The sequence below is a fragment of the Dermochelys coriacea genome, chromosome 3 (assembly GCF_009764565.3).
Source record: "Dermochelys coriacea isolate rDerCor1 chromosome 3, rDerCor1.pri.v4, whole genome shotgun sequence".
Lineage (NCBI taxonomy): Eukaryota > Metazoa > Chordata > Testudines > Dermochelyidae > Dermochelys > Dermochelys coriacea.
In genome coordinates, this window is record NC_050070.1 from 76,264,933 (window position 1) to 76,280,013 (window position 15,081).

General features: G+C 38.6%; 1 protein-coding gene across 14 annotated transcripts in view; it reads right to left on the reverse strand.

The window, feature by feature from the left end:
- USP45 (ubiquitin specific peptidase 45) overlaps positions 1 to 15,081 on the reverse strand; it is a 118,052-nt gene that overhangs the window by 66,181 nt on the left and 36,790 nt on the right. For 11 of the 14 annotated variants that reach the window (XR_006279882.1, XM_038397507.2, XM_043510696.1 and 8 more), the window contains 3 exons: positions 11,965 to 12,113; positions 10,107 to 10,202; positions 1,568 to 1,698 (listed from right to left, as the gene is read on the reverse strand). Coding sequence is in view for 13 of the 14 variants with exons in the window: in XM_038397507.2 (XP_038253435.1) it covers positions 1,568 to 1,698; positions 10,107 to 10,202; positions 11,965 to 12,113 (376 nt within the window). In the remaining variant the exon portion in view is untranslated. The remainder of the gene's footprint in view (positions 1 to 1,567; positions 1,699 to 10,106; positions 10,203 to 11,964; positions 12,114 to 15,081) is intronic. The other 3 variants (XM_038397512.2, XM_043510698.1, XM_038397511.2) reach the window with 1 other exon arrangement.

Consider the following 15,081-nt stretch of genomic DNA (forward strand, 5'->3'; position numbering starts at 1 on the left):
TTTGATATTTTCTTCTACAGTACAAACACCAAATGAAAATCAAGTACAATAAAAAGTGGACCAGGCATACCCAAATCTTTGCAGTCAAATTTTGAGAGTGAAGTAATGGGGGGGAGGGGGGACAGGAAAATAATGCAGGGCTGCTTACCTGAATTGGTCAATCCTGCTTCAGTTTAAAAGCTATGTGTGTCTGTATAGGATACTAGAAATTTAGGGCAAAGTGAGCCACCTCACCATGGTCACCTGTATGTCACTACCCACAAGTGTTTTTTAGATCACAATTATTTCATACCAGTGCTGGTTTCTGATCAAAATAAAAAGCTTTGGTGTACTGGAGGATTTCAGAGAGTTCTTTTTTTGTCCACTGTGCAAACAAGAACTGTAGAGGGCTCATTACAACTTGTTAGTATAATAATAGGTGTTCCCATACAAAGACGCTGAGTGGTGTACAATACTTTCACAACAAATAAAACTACCACCACATTATAATACTTCATACATTTTTAAAACGTGAATTGCAACTCTATTGCACTACACTGCTCTATCATAACCTACAGATTATTTTACTGACAGTGTAGTCCTTTAAATATTTAACTTTTAAATATTTGATCCAGTTACAGCACTTCTACAGGTGTTTTAAAAAATAAATTTGTCTGTGCCACAATTAAACACACCCATAAAGCAACACAGTGAACATTTTCCACCCTAAGAAACATGCATTTCTTTAGGGCTTGCAAATTTTTCTCAATCTGGAGCCATATGCCATCTCAATAGTGCTTCAAGTCCTTGCTTGCTAGGCCCTTTTAGTTTTGGATCAAAGCCAAAGCAAAACATCATCGCACAGGATTCACATTTTAAAGCTTAAACAAACACATATATACACATTTGACCTAGAGTAGCCACTATCCATGCATTTTATTCCTATTATATTACCTGACCAGAAGCCTGAAAAGTAAATCTTTTTAAATGACTTTTTCCTTAGCTTCTATCCACCACCGGTTCTTTAAAAAGCCCATTGCAGTTAATTGGAGTTCAAGCCAAAATACTGAATGTTTATGGATAAATGCCAACTAAATTTGTGCAAGTTATGCACAAATATTTTAAGTGTTTTATCATCAAGGAGGGAAAGTAATTGTTTAGAGGGGTCAAAAGAGGTTTAACTAGAATGTATGGGATTAAATTAAACAAAGGAAAATTGTGCTGAATATTAGAAAAATCTCCAAAGTGTGAAATCTATTAGATTGTAAGGGGCAAAGGCAGACGCAACTCCCACTGGCTTCAATATGAGTGATACACCTAAATGAGGGATACCACCATCCAAGTGTTTCCCAAGTAGCAACAGTCCCATCACTTGAGCTATTTAAAACCAAGTGGAGAATATACTACCGCACTGAAAGCGAGGAGTAGTGTCTTAACATATCTTGAAATATTATTATTAATAACATCAGATTATGGTTTTATATTTTAGTCTGACGCACATTAATCAATAAGTTAAATGTTTTTTAAATACTGGAGATTGCACACTTTGTAACTTTCTGTTAAAAACAAAACTATTGTCTGCACTTACTTTTGACAGAGCTGGCTGAACAAAACTTTGGGAGAAAGAGGGCCTTTATCAGTTTCCCTCATACTGTGAAGGAACAAGAACATGGCTGAAGTCAATGGTCCAGGGCTTGAGAGGTTCACCACCAAAGGATCCTTTGGAATAAAGTTGAATTATGTATCAGTAACATGGATGCCATTAGCTGATATAACTGATGCACTATAGTTGTTCTGTAATTAATACATTTACACTAAAGATCAATGTAACTGATAGTAAGGCTTAAAAAGTTTAACTCAATACTTTGTAATTTATACATTAATTTCAGAAGTTTAGTTTATCCTGACTGAATCTTAGTCAAAGAAAAAGCTTCAGAATCAAGCAACTTTTTATACTGACATATAAATTGTTGGCTAGTATTAATTTTTTTTTTGGAGGGGGGGGAAGAAGTGGCTCACTAACTGAAGCTTGAAGTGAAATTTAATATCACTTACTGGAACATATAGTAATGAATTTATTAGCATGGTTTTCACATACTCCTCACATATTCCTCATTAAACGTTCAGATGGTCTAGATCTGTCCCATTTTATTTTTTCTCTTTTTTTATGTCAATTGCATTTACAGGGTGAGTGTGTGATGTTGGAATAATCCAGTCAGGTACTTTAGAATACCAAGTGTTGTCAGCACAGCATCTATGCACATTTCTCACTTCTTTCATCTAAAACTAGCTTCCCAAATTCAAAGCTTGAGTAAGAAACCACACCAAGATGAAATCAAAGGAAGCAAACAATATGGCTCAGCTCTTATTTCTCTTCCCTGGGTTTTGTACATTCTCGTGCTATAGTATTTTATTAGACATCAGATTTTGTAATTTTTCTTCACCATCTCCTATTTGCAAAGCAATGGCAATTAAGAAGGAAGGGAAATAATCTAAAATTATATGACCACCCACCAAACACCCTAGTGTAACAGATGGATGAATTATTTGGTAGCAGTACAATTAACTAGATCTTTCCTATTAAATTAACAATGATTTCCTTTATTTTAGACTTCTGGAACATCAGAGTTGTTTATAACGGGCCCCTCCACATTTTTGCCAAAGCTAGTCGTCGAGTCTTCTTTTAGCCTTAGTCCCATCTTTATCGGGTCAGCTCTTGGAGACCTCCTTCTCCATTCCAGTCTGTCTCGAAACAGTTCCTCAGAAACGCCTCAGCTAGTCAAATACTTTTGTATGACATCCATCCATCTAGCTGGGGTCTTCTAACCCTTCTTTGGCCCTCCACTTAGAATTTAAACACCCGGTTTCCTATGCATTTTTCCAGTTTTCTTTTCACAAGTCAAAACCATCTAGGGCTGGATTCCCTCCACTTTTCTATAATAGGTATCATCTTTACACTTTCCCTAATTTGTTTGTTCCAAACATGGTTCATCCTTGTAACTCCAAGGATCCATCTTAACATTTTCATTTCCGCTATATTCAAGATATGCACCTGTCTCTTCCTCAGTGCCCACAAAAGTACAGGTATAACTACCATCTTGTAGATCTTAGTTTTCAATTTGACAGACATTCTCCTATCACAGATCACTCTGCTCACTTCTCTCCATTGAGACAATGCCTTTTCTGTTCTTATAAGTTAATAAATGCATAAATAAACGCAAAGTAATGCACATTGGAAAGCATCATCCCAGCTATACATACAAAATGATGAGCTCTAAATTAGCTGTTACCACTCAAGAAAGAGTGCTTGGAGTCACTGTGGATAGTTCTCTGAAAACAACTGTTCAATGTACAGCGGCAGCCAAAAAAAAGCTAAAAGTGTTAGGAATCATTAGGAAAGGGACAGATAATAGAACAGTAAAGATCATAATGCCACTATATAAATCCATGGTACACCCACACCTTGAATACTGCAGCAGTTGTGTTTGCCCTATCTCAAAAAAGGATATATTAGAATGGAAAAAGACACAGAGACGGGAAACAAAAATTATTAAAGGTATGAAACAGCTTCCCTATGAAGAGGGATTAAAAAGACAGACTTTTCAGCTTGGAAAAGAGACATTTAAGGGGGGATATGACAGAGGTCTATAAAATCACGAATGGTGTGGAGAAAGCGGATAAGGAAGTGTTATTTACTCCTTCGTGTAACACAAGGATGAAAATCTCAACCCAATGAAATTAATAGGTAGGTTTAAAACAAACAATAGGAAATAATTCCTCACACAATGCACAGTCAACCTGTGGAACTCACGGCCTTGGGATGCTGTGAAGGCCAAAAGTATATCTGGGTTCAAAAAAGAATTAGATAAGTTCATGGAAGATAGGTCCATCAATGAGTATTAGCCAAGATGGGTGTCCCCAGCTTCTGACCACCAGAAGCTGGGAATGGATCACAGGAGATGGATCACTCAATAATTTCCCTGTTCTGTTCATTCCCTCTGAAGCACCTGGCATTGGCCCCTGTCGGAAAACAGGATACTGGGCTAGATGGAGCATTGGTCTGACCCAGTATGGCCATTCTTATGTTGTTGAGTTCACCATTATCTTATATTATATTGCATCTAGGTCCTTAAATTCTGTACCTTTGGTAGTGGCTGGCCTTCAGACTTACAGTCTTGTTATCTTTTGCAAGGTATCACAGAATCTACAGACCATATACTCTTATGATCTTCCTCAGGAAGGACAGGCAGGGAAAAAAGGGAGGTGGTGTTGCCTTGTATATTAAAAATATATACACTTGGACTAAGGTTCAGATGGAAATAGGAGACAGACTTGTTGAAAGTCTCTGGGTAAGGATAAAAGGGGTAAAAAACAAGGGTGATGTCACAGTAGGGGTCTACTACAGACCACCTAACCAGGAAGAAGAGGTCGATAAGGCTTTTTTTAAACAACTAACAAAATCATCCAAAGCACAGGACTTGGCAGTGATGTGGGGACTTCAGCTACCTAGACATCTGTTGGAAACATAACACAGCAGGGCACAGATTATCCAACAAGTTCTTGGAATGTATTGTAGACAATTTTTTATTTCAGAAGGTGGAGAAAGCTACTAGGTCAGAGGCTGTTCTAGATTTGATTTTGACAAATAGGGATGAACTGGTTGAGAATTTGAAAGTGGAAAGCAGCTTGGGTGAAAGTGATCATGAAATGACAGAAAGAAAAGGAGTACTTGTGGCACCTTAGAGACTAACAAATTTATTTGAGCATAAGCTTTCGTGAGCTACAGCTCACTTCATCGGATGCATTTGGTGGAAAAAACACAGGGGAGATTGATATATACACACACAGAGAACATGAAACAATGGGTTTATCATACACACTGTAAGGAGAGTGATCACTTAAGATAAGCCATCACCAGCAGCAGGGGGGGGAAAGGAGGAAAACCTTTCATGGTGACAAGCAAGGTAGGCTATTTCTAGCAGTTAACAAGAATATCTGAAGAACAGTGGGGGGTTGGGTGGGGTGGGGGGGGAGAAATAACATGGGGAAATAGTTTTACTTTGTGTAATGACTCATCCATTACCAGTCTCTATTCAAGCCTAAGTTAATTGTATCCAGTTTGCAAATTAATTCCAATTCAGCAGTCTCTCGTTGGAGTCTGTTTTTGAAGCTTTTTTGTTGAAGGATAGCCACTCTTAGGTCTGTAATCGAGTGACCAGAGAGATTGAAGTGTTCTCCAACTGGTTTTTGAATGTTATAATTCTTGACGTCTGATTTGTGTCCATTCATTCTTTTACGTAGAGACTGTCCAGTTTGACCAATGTACATGGCAGAGGGGCATTGCTGGCACATATACATTGATAGATGTATATATAATGCATTCGATGAAGTGAGCTGTAGCTCACGAAAGCTTATGCTCTAATAAATTTGTTAGTCTCTAAGGTGCCACAAGTACTCCTTTTCTTTTTGCGAATACAGACTAACATGGCTGCTACTCTGAAACATGAAATAACAGAGTTTATGATTCTAAAGAATGGTAGGAGGGAGAACAGCAAAATAAAGACAATGGATTTCAAGAAGGCAGACTTTAGCAAACTCAGGGAGTTGGTAGGTAAGATCCCATGGAAAGCAATTCAAAGGGGAAAAACAATTGAAGACAGCTGACAGTTTTTCAAAGAGACATTATTAAGGGCAGTAGCGCGAACTATCCCACTGTGTAGGAAAGATAGGAAGTATAGCAAGACACCACTCTGGCTTAACCAGTAGATCTTCAATGATCTAAAAATCAAAAAAGAGAGAGTCCTACAAAAAGTGGAAACTAGGTCAAATTACAAAGAACAAATAACACAAGTACATAGGGACAAAATTAGAAAGACTAAGGCATAAAATGAGATCAAACTAGCTAGAGAAATAAATGGTAACAAGAAAACATTCTACAATTACATTAGAAGGAGGAAGACCAAGGACAGGGTAGGCCGTTACTTAATGTGGGGGGGGGGGGAAGGGGAGGAGAACAGTAACAGAAAATGTGGAAATGGCAGAGGTGCTTAATGACTTCTTTGGTTTCAGAGTAGCAGCCGTGTTAGTCTGTATTCGCAAAAAGAAAAGGAGTAAGGAGTACTTGTGGCACCTTAGAGACTAACAAATTTATTAGAGCATAAGCTTTCGTGAGCTTATGCTCTAATAAATTTGTTAGTCTCTAAGGTGCCACAAGTACTCCTTACTCCTTTTCTTTTTGCGAATGACTTCTTTGTTTCAGTCCATCAAGAAGTTTGGTGGTGATTGGACGTCTAACACAGTGAATGCCAGTGAAAATGAGGTAGGATCAAAGGCTAAAATAGGGAAAGAACAAGTTAAAAATTACTTAGACAAGTTAGATGTCTTCAAGTCACCAGTGCCTAATGAAATGCATCCTAGACTACTCAAGGAGTTGACTGAAGATATCCGAGCCATTAGCAATTATCTTTGAAAAGTCATGGAAGACAGGAGAGATTCCAGAAGACTGGAAAAGGGCAAATATAGTGCCAGTCTATATAAAGGGAAATAAGGACAACCCTGGGAATTACAGACCAGTCATCTTAACTTCTGTGCCCGGAAAGAAAATGGAGCAATTAATTAAGCAATCAATTTGCAAACATCTAGAAGATAATAAGGTGACAAGTAAGTCAGCATAGATTTCTCAAGAACAAATTGTGTCAAATCTAACTAATATCCTTCTTTGACAGGGTAACAAGCTGTGTGGATGGGGGGGGGAGTGGTAAATGTGGTATCTCTTGACTTTAGCAAAGCTTTGAATACTGTCTCACATGACCTTCTCATTAAAAAAAACAACAGTGAAATGAAACCTAGATGGAGCTACTATAAGGTGGGTGCATAACTGGTTGGAAAACTGTTCCCAGAAAGGAGTTATCAGTGGTTCACAATCATGCTGGAAGGGCATAACAAGTGGGATACCGCAGGGATCAGTTTGGGTCCGGTTCTGTTCAATATCTTCATCAATGATTTAGATAATGGCACAGAAAGTACACTTATAAAATCTGCAGACAATACCAAGCTGGGAAGGGTTGCAAGTGCTTTGGAGGACAGGATTATAACTCAAAATGATCTGGACAAACTGGAGAAATGGTCTGTAGTAAATAGGATGAAATTCAATACAGACAAATGCAAAGCACTCCACTTAGGAAGAACCAATCAGTTGCACACATACAAAATGGGAAATGACTGCCAAGGAAGCAGTACTGCAGAAAGAGATCTGAGGGTCATAATGGACAACAAGCTAAATGAGAGTCAACTGTGTAACACGGTTGCCAAAAAAAAAAAAGGGGGGGGGGAGGGATAGCTCAGTGGTTTGAGCATTGGCTTGCTAAACCCAGGGTTGTGAGTTCAATCCTTGAGGAGGCCATTTAGGGATTTGGGGCAAAAATTGGGGATTGGTCCTGCTTTGAGCAGGGGGTTGGACTAGATGATCTCCTGAGGTCCCTTCCAACCCTGATATTCTATGATCATTCTGGGATGTATTAGCAGAAGTTTTGTAAGCAAGACATAAGTAGTAGTTCTTCCGCTCTACTCCACAATGATTAGGTCTCAACTGGAGTATTGTGTCCCGTTCTGGGCACGACATTTCAGGAAATATGTGAACAAATCGTTGAAAGTCCAGAGAAGAGCAACAAAAATTATTAAAACTCTAGAAAACATGACATATGAAGGAAGATTGAAAAAAAATAGGGTTTGTTTAGTCTGGAAAAGAAAAGACACAGAGGGGATATGATAATAGTTTTCAAGTACATAAAAGGTTGTTACAAGGAGAAGGGAGAAAAATTGTTGTTCTTAACCGCTAAGGGTAGGACAAGAAGCAATGGGCATAAATTACAGCAAGGGAAGTTTAGGTTGGACATTAGGAAAAACTTCTTACCTGTCAGAGTGTTTAAGCACTGGAATAAGTTGCCTAGGGAGGTAGTGGAATCTCCATCATTGGATATTTTTAAGAGCTGGTTACACAAATACCTATCAGGGATGTTCTAGATAATATTTGTTCTGCCATGATTGCAGGAGACTAGACTAGATGACCTCTCGAGGTCCCTTCCAGTTCTATGATTTTGTTTCTGCTGATTTTCATCTCATTTCTTCAAGTATGCACCTCCATCATTCTAAATCTTCCTCTTTGCTTTCCCCCATGAGCACATCATCATCTGTAAAAAGCATTCACCAAGGTGCCACTCTCTTGATGCTTTCTGTAAGTGCACTGAGCACCAATGTGAACAAGGGGCTTAGTGCCAAAGTTTCATGATTCTGACTCTTATTAGAAATTATTCAGTTTCTCTACATGGCCTAACAGTATTCTTATATATGTCCTGAATGAGTCTGATATAGTCTTCAGATATCTGTTTCATTCTCATATACTACCTGATGAATTCTCTCAGAATGTGGTCATAAGTCTTCTCAAGATCGATATATACCATGTACAGGGTTTTCTCTTCTTATTTTCCACAAGCAATCAATGCAAATGATTGCATTGATGTCAAGCATATATGATAAAAGGCCTATTTCTTGCATGAACTACAGTACTTGGTATATATAACTCAAGTGAAAGTTTATATCACACTCTTGTGCTCTTAGATCTGTTTTACTCTTATTCCCAAACTATCACCAACTGCACCTTAACTTAGTGGGTAAGAAAGATACATAGCTTCCTTTGCAGCCTGTTTCAAAACAACATTCTGTTTCTTTAGCCCTTGGAGTTCATAGATGTTAAGGCTAAAAAGGGACCATTACAATCTGCAACATACAGACTGAAACCTCTCATTGAATTACTAGAGAGGATGTCTCTCTAAAAGATAAGCTTTTGATGCATAAATGCATATGGTATACTTATTTTTATAACAATAATAAATAAGATGGGAGCTTCAAAACCCAAGTAGGAAGCCATCAGCTTCTATATTATTATTGTTACTGTAGTGCTCAAAGGCTCCAGATACCGCATAAACAGAGCAGAGGACAGTCCCTGCTCCTCAGATCTTGCAATCTTGAGAATATAATCTTTTATTAAAAATAAGTTACATTTCTAACCCTTATGGTTGCATAGGCATCATGTGAAGCATGAACTAAGTTTAAACCAGTACAATGTTGTCTTCCTAAACCTGCAGGCAGAAAACTTTAGAGACGCTGTTGGTGCTCAGAGGTAAGTTATTGATATTCACTGCTGCTGTTTAGAATCCTGTTAGCAGCAGTGAAAATGACAAGAATCCCATTAAATGTCACACTGTGTTTCAAAAAGCTATGAGCAGCAGCAGAAGCAAGCAATGGAGTAGGAGTGCTCCAAAGCAGAGAAGCGATGTGTATGGTAGAACAGAGTCCCAACACCAACCCCACCCTTCTCCCACCAACTAGGAGGTTGCCAGGGTGGTATAGGAAACAAGAGAATGTTTCCTCTCTGTTCCATACCCAGATAATGCATGCAGCAGATGGATGGAGAGAAAGGGATGTCAAATTTATTAGATATCCACTAACCAGAGCCTATGAAAGATGGAGACCCTAAAAAAGGTCCAGGACCAGCAGCCCAATAAATACCTCAGCAGCTTGAGGAACAGAAGTTTGATTTTTGACTTGGGGGATGCGCTGAGTAGTGGGGCCCCTTATACTGGTTAAGTGCTTTGGCTAGTCAGTGTTTTGTAAATTTCACAAATTTTACACAAAGGGCTGGGGGTATATCGGAATGACATTTTTTACACATTTAAATGAAGCACAAACATACTGTTTCTTGTATTGTGCACGTTAAAAAAACAGATTTAATGGGAACTGAAAAAAATCTACTACATCACACTCCTTTCTTTCACTCCTTCTTCAGGTCAGGCATTATTTGCATTCAATTATGCTCCTGCTTTAATTCAGCAGAATGTGATCATCCTTCCTCTTTCAATGTTGATTTTACAACATTAACTCTAAAAATAAGTGAAATCATACGTATTATAGACTAAATGAGAACTAAAAGACAAAAGAAATTGCAGGCCAAGGGTGTGATCATCATTAACTACTCTCAGCCTACTTTATCATTTAGAGAGACCTTATTCTGATCTGGGTTTCTCCCCTTGCACATTTCACATAAACTGGACCTCTTACTACACACCTACCAATTGCGCATCTTCAGCTTGACTGATTTTTAACTTTATTCCCTTTTCCTTCATCTCATACATTAGTTCATTTAACATGTGAGTCTGTGCCAGATTCTTAAAGAGATAAAAAAACAAACAAACAAAAAAAAAGTTAGACACACTGATCTCTTAACTAGAATATAACTTCTTCAGTCACAAATTCTAAATGTTGGCACAATGTACAAAAGTATATTTAACAGAAAGACTTCAGTGGGTATTGAATCAGGCCCCAGGAAAAAAGTATCTCCTAAAGGAAATAAGTCTCGCTGTTATAAAAGGTGTAGTCATTGTTGGTAGGTCTCCAAATAAAAGTAACAGAAGTAGTTGGAACAGCAATAACACTGTCTCTGTGACTGGTTTGTTTATTATTTTAATTGTAGAACAAATCATTTATTATTTTTAACATTGAATTTTCCTGTTTGTCTAAGGCTGGGCTACACTTAAAAGTTAGGTTAACATAGAAAAATCAGTCAGAGGAGTGTAAAATCCATACTGCTGACCAACATAGCTATGCCAACCTAACCCCCAGTGTAGACACAGCTATGCTGATGGAAGAATGCATCTGTTGATGTAGCTACTGTTATTCAGAGGAGGTGTTCCTATATTGATGGGAAAACCCCTTCTATAGGTATAGCAACGTAGCTATGCCAGTATAGTCTCTGTAGTGTTGACGTATGCTTCAGAAGGCACTGAGACTTAGGGGTAACAGCTTTTATGAGACACACAGCATGGTCACATCCCTGATTATATATATAAAAATGTGAAAAAGTGATTAATAATTCAACATACCTGACCTTTACTAGAAATATAGTCAGAGAAACAATGTTGGGTTAATGTGACTATTCTACACATAGATTTTGTACTGGTATAACTATTTCCAAAGAGGTATACTGTTTTTCAAAATGAATTAGGCCTGGTCTACACATAAACGTTAGGTAAACATAGCTATATCAATGAGGGGTTTTGGGGGGGAGGGGCGGGGAGAACACACCCTTGATCAACATAGCTATGCTGACTTAACCCCAATGGAGACACAGGTGTGTTGATAGAAGAATGTGTCTGTCAACATAGCTACCATCGTTCAGGGAGGTAGTGTTCCCACACCGACAGAAGAACCTCTTCCGCTGATATAGGCAGCATCTACACTATAGGTTATGCCAGCATAGCTATGTCATGATAGCTATGCCAGCGTAGTCTCTGTAGTGTAGCCAAACCCTTAGTTATTCCAGTACAACCCTAGTGTGGATGCAATTATATTGGTATAAAAATGCTTATGCCAGTATAGCTTATGCAGTATAGCTCTTTCCATAAGGGAAGAAACAATAGCAACTACTATAAGTACTTTTATACCGGTATACATGTATTTGTGCTGGGAGGGGAGAGGTTATAGTTAAAGCAATAAAATTCTTATGCACAGACAATGCCTAGGTGCTCAATATCCTCATTCACGAGTAAAACACCCTTTTCACTCCCTCAGGTAGGACAAGTTCAGTGCATTACTCATGGCTACCTAATATGGAACTACAAAGATTACACATTGAATTGCAGCTGAATTGCTACAAGCCCCACACAAATGTGTAACACCTGACATTTTCTTCTGTCTCATTCATTTGAGAAGCATTGCTGATGTAGGGTTTGTTACTGAAGAAAATATTTTTTGGGGGAAGGGGAGGCGAGGGAGGAGGAGGAAAAAGCTATTAAAATGAAATATCAAAAAAGCAATAATTAAAGTGATAACATACAAAAATCCTTTATAAAATTCACATTTGTAATGATTAAATGAAATATTTCTAAAATGCTATCAACAAGGAAAACTGATGTCATTTTTACATCTTACCTGCATGACAGCATTAAAAAAACATGTATTTCCTAAATTATTTATTCCCTTAACTGGAACCGACGTGCTATTTGCAGAACTTTTTCCTTTCAATATTTCACTTCCTTCACTATTTTCTTCGCCAAGTCGTATAATTTTTGATGATGAACCTATAAATAAAACTATAGATTAACATTAAGTGACCATAAGATATTTATTATTCAGTTATTTTGTATGAAATACTGATTCCCTTTACCTAAAAGTGATACCACTTTGCTTGATTAAACAGTTGGATTTAAAGTTATTAGAGAAAAAACAAGAAAAGGTTGCAAACAAGCTAGCTTTTATGTAAAAACTAGTTCCAGTACCCAATACAAGATTGTTAAATATGTCTGTTATGGAATATTATATTCAATTGCTGAGATGTCTACTTACCAGAAATAATAGCTTAACACTGTACAGATCATGAGCTCTTTAGGGCAGGATGTGTCTTTTTACTATACGAATGCACCATGCCTACCACAATGGGGCCCTACATCCACAAAAGTAGTACTGATAGAGGCCCTAATCCTGAAAACTTTAAACACATGGTTCACTTAAAGCAGAATTAGTAGTGCCATTGACTTTAGTGCTTAATTAAAGCTAGCATGTGCATTTAAGTGTTAGCAGAAATGGGATCTTACTTTTACCCTGTTTTCCTCAGTTCACTCTTTCCACTGATTTATTTATTGCAATATATAATATATAAAATATTTGCTACGGTGGGTACATTTGACTTTCTTTAAAATAACAATACAACAAAAACAAAATCAGCAGTAAATCTCCCAGACAAACTCTACCACCAACATAACCCATTGGGTGATACTTTTCCCACCAAATTTCTATCCACCATAAAAAGACAAAGAAAAACAAAAACAAAAACACCCCACACATCCCCATCAGGCTCCACCCTCTTCTACCATCCACACAAAAAGATGAGTCTTGTAGCATGCCCTTCTAGTCACTAAGTACAGATTTATGTATAGTTTCAGAGTAGCAGCCGTGTTAGTCTGTATTCGCAAAAAGAAAAGGAGTACTTGTGGCACCTTAGAGACTAACAGATTTATTTGAGCATAAGCTTTCGTGAGCTACAGCTCACTTCATCGGATGCATTCGGTGGAAAATACAGTGGGGAGATTTATATACACACACAGAGAACATGAAGCAATGGGTTTTATCATACACACTGTAAGGAGAGTGATCACTTAAGATGAGCTATTACCAGCAGGGGAGGGGTGAGGAGGAGAAAAACCTTTTATGGTGATAATCAAGGTGAGCCATTTCCAGCAGTTAACAAGAATGTCTGAGGACCGGGATGCGGGGAGAAATAACATGGGGAAATAAGCTTGAATAGAGACTGGGAGTGGATGGGTCATTATAGAAGGTAAAACTAAGTTAATTGTATCCAGTTTGCAAATTAATTCCAATTCAGCAGTCTCTCGTTGGAGTCTGTTTTTGAAGTTTTTTTGTTGAAGGATAGCCACTCTTAGGTCTATAATCGAGTGACCAGAGAGATTGAAGTGTTCTCCAACTGGTTTTTGAATGTTATAATTCTTGACGTCTGATTTGTGTCCATCTATTCTTTTACCTAGAGACTGTCCAGTTTGACCAATGTACATGGCAGAGGGGCATTGCTGGCACATGATGGCATATATCACATTGGTAGATGCGCAGGTGAACGAGCCTCTGATAGTGTGGCTGATATGATTAGACCCTCTGATGGTGTCCCCTGAATAGATATGTGGACAGAGTTGGCAACGGGCTTTGTTGCAAGGATAGGTTCCTGGGTTAGTGGTTCTGTTGTGTGGTGTGTGGTTGCTGGTGAGTATTTGCTTCAGGTTGGGGGGCTGTCTGTAAGCAAGGACTGGATCCTTGATGATGCGTTGGAGAGGTTTTAGTTGGGGGCTGAAGGTGATGGCTAGTGGCGTTCTGTTATTTTCTTTGTTGGGCCTGTCCTGTAGTAGGTGACTTCTGGGTACTCGTCTGGCTCTGTCAATCTGTTTCTTCACTTCAGCAGGTGGCTATTGTAGTTGTAAGAATGCTTGATAGAGATCTTGTAGGTGTTTGTCTCTGTCTAAGGGGTTGGAGCAAATGCGGTTATATCGTAGAGCTTGCCTGTAGACAATGGATCGTGTGGTGTGATCTGAATGAAAGCTAGAGAATGTAGGTAAGAATAGTGGTCAGTAGGTTTCTGATATAGGGTGGTGTTTATGTGACCATCACTTATTAACACCGTAGTGTCCAGGAAGTGGATCTCTTGTGTGGACTGGTCCAAGCTGAGGTTGATGGTGGGATGGAAATTGTTGAAATCATGGTGGAATTCCTCAAGGGCTTCTTTTCCATGGGTCCAGATGATGAAGATGTCATCAGTGTAGCGCAAATAGAGTAGGGACATTAGGGGACAAGAGCTGAGTAAGTGTTGTTCTAAGTCAGCCATAAAAACGTTGACATACTGTGGGGCCATGCGGGTACCCATAGCAGTGCCACTGATTTGAAGGTATACATTGTCCCTAAATGTGAAATAGTTATGGGTGAGGACAAAGTCACAAAGTTCAGCCACCAGGTTAGCCATGACAGCATCGGGGATACTGTTCCTGATGGCTTGTAGTCCATCTTTGTGTGGAATGTTGGTGTAGAGGGCTTCTACATCCATAGTGGCTAGGATGGTGTTTTTAGGAAGATCACCGATGGATTGTAGTTTCCTCAGGAAGTCAGTGGTGTCTCGAAGACAGCTGGGAGTGCTGGTAGCGTAGGGCCTGAGGAGGGAGTCTACATAGCCAGACAATCCTGCTGTCAGGATTTATGTATATTATACACATACTAGAAAGACCAGGCAGTAGTTATTACTTCGCTTTTAGGTGCTATTGAAGGGAGGTATGCAAGAGCTCCCACCTGAGTACAGTGAATCTCTCTCAATTACTGTACTTTGTTCAATTTGGCTTATATAATTCATTCAACAGCTGGATACGAACCGTCATCTGTTTTCCCAGGTGACACATTTACTTCTCCTGCCCCTTGTCACTGGCACAGGATCTGTTAAGCTACAGTTGGCTGCATAAGATACTGTTATTTGTTTAAAATTTAACAAAAAACAGATTT